Source organism: Macrobrachium nipponense, chromosome 36 (assembly GCF_015104395.2).
Source record: "Macrobrachium nipponense isolate FS-2020 chromosome 36, ASM1510439v2, whole genome shotgun sequence".
Lineage (NCBI taxonomy): Eukaryota > Metazoa > Arthropoda > Malacostraca > Decapoda > Palaemonidae > Macrobrachium > Macrobrachium nipponense.
In genome coordinates this window covers 47110590-47112318 of record NC_087220.1, presented here as the reverse complement: position 1 = coordinate 47112318, position 1729 = coordinate 47110590, and the positions used below count along the sequence as shown (strand labels likewise).

General features: G+C 41.2%; 1 protein-coding gene across 1 annotated transcript; it reads right to left on the bottom strand.

Annotated features, from left to right (window-relative positions):
* Positions 1–471: 471 nt before the first annotated feature.
* Positions 472–1503, bottom strand: LOC135203434 (uncharacterized). The gene has a single exon (XM_064233162.1). It carries the CDS (start codon positions 1501–1503, stop codon positions 472–474), a length of 1032 nt encoding a protein of 343 aa, XP_064089232.1.
* Between the last annotated feature and the right edge of the window lie 226 nt (positions 1504–1729).

The window sequence follows — 1729 nt, the reverse complement described above, 5'->3', positions numbered from 1 at the left end:
GCAACATAAGGAGCTCAACCAGAGGGGGGCCAGGTAGGCCCACCAGGGGAGGCACAGGAAGCCCCACCAGGGGGGGGGGGCCAAAAGTAGCAGTATTGGATTTTTGCACCTTCAATGCATCTGAATAAGATTTCTTTGCCAACAGCTTCTTGGCCTGTCCCACACTGTTATGTTTTGGCAATAGATTTTAGCAATGCCTCTTGTTCTTTCTTGAATGCACTACATTTCTTATCATGGGCTCGATGTTCACCCTTACAGTTCGCATAAATTACAAGTCTAGAACATTTCTCATGCTCAGGCTGGCCACACAATTCATGGTTTGGTGACGATTCGCTGCCGACATTTAGCCACCGCCAGTACGCCACCGCCAGTTCGCCACCGCCAGTTCGCCACCAGCTTTTGGTCACTTGGGTCATTTTGCCGCCAGAAATATAAATAAATCTCTTCCTTTTTGTAATTTCATTAAAGTTCCTATGAATTTCCATATGGTTGGGTGGTTAGCTCCGAGTTCAAAAGCAATTCTGCGTGGTTATTTGTCCGATCTTCATCATTTAAAGTTGTCTCATATTGCGACCACATATCATGGGGAAACAAAGGTGCCCTTCGGTAACTGCCACGCCTAGTGTAGATACCAATATAGGTAAATTCAAACCAATCTAGTATTGGTAACAGTTCTTGAGGCAAAAAGTCTGCAAGTGCTTCTGTGTAGATGCCAAGGTCACGATGTGGCACAAAAGTCAAAGCAAGTATCATTTTGGCTTTTAAAGCAAAATCTGGTTCGGTGTTGTATTGACGACTTGCTCCAACTGCAGCTATGTGTCTATGCATACTTTGTGCCAAATGAAAAAAACAACCTCTTATTTTGACTCCAGGGAAACATTTTCTCATAGCACCAATAGCTGCTTGTTCAAAGTCACAATGGATACACTGCGGTCTTACATTAGGTACCAATGATTTAACCATTTCAAACATACGGACATAAGTTGAACGTTGCGTATTTGTTAGAAGTATATGCAGAATTGGTTGAACTCCATCAAATTTTTTTGCCAGAATACAAAATACCTGAGAGAATAAAATACGGGCTACGTTGAATGTACCGTCCACAAACCACGTCGATTCTACTAAATAATGTTTCCAGGATTCCCGTCCAAATATGATTATACGATTACTTCCTTGTCCACTATCGGCCAAAAAAAAATTTTCTTCTGCTAAGTTATCAGGTTTATACATTTTATATGCAATTGGAATCTCCAACTGCTGAAGATCAGTAGGGTTTGCTGGCGCTAGGCTAATATCATTCCTTTTTCGTCGTATTATTTTCTTCATGCTGCTTAACGTTGGTAAAGATTCTTGGACTGACGAAGGCACATCAGCTATACATTCATATATAAGAACACTAGGTACTTCCTGTGATTCTTCTGCACGGCGTTTTAAATTTGCTTTCACTTTGGCAACTTGTACACTGGCTGCAGAAGCAGAATGGGTGTGTTCATTCATCTTCATTATCACATTGCTACTCTTGGTGTGGATCCTTCCATTACATCGCCCCCTTTGTTCGCATGGCCAAAATTTGATGCTTGGATCACTCTTGGATGATTTGTCAGAAACATATATGAAGCCATCATGCTGAAACTTCTTTTTTCCACGTTTGCTAAGAATGTCTGTTTCCCTTTTGAAGACTTAAGGGAGACTGGGAAAAAAATATTAGGTAAAGAAATAATGTGGATTT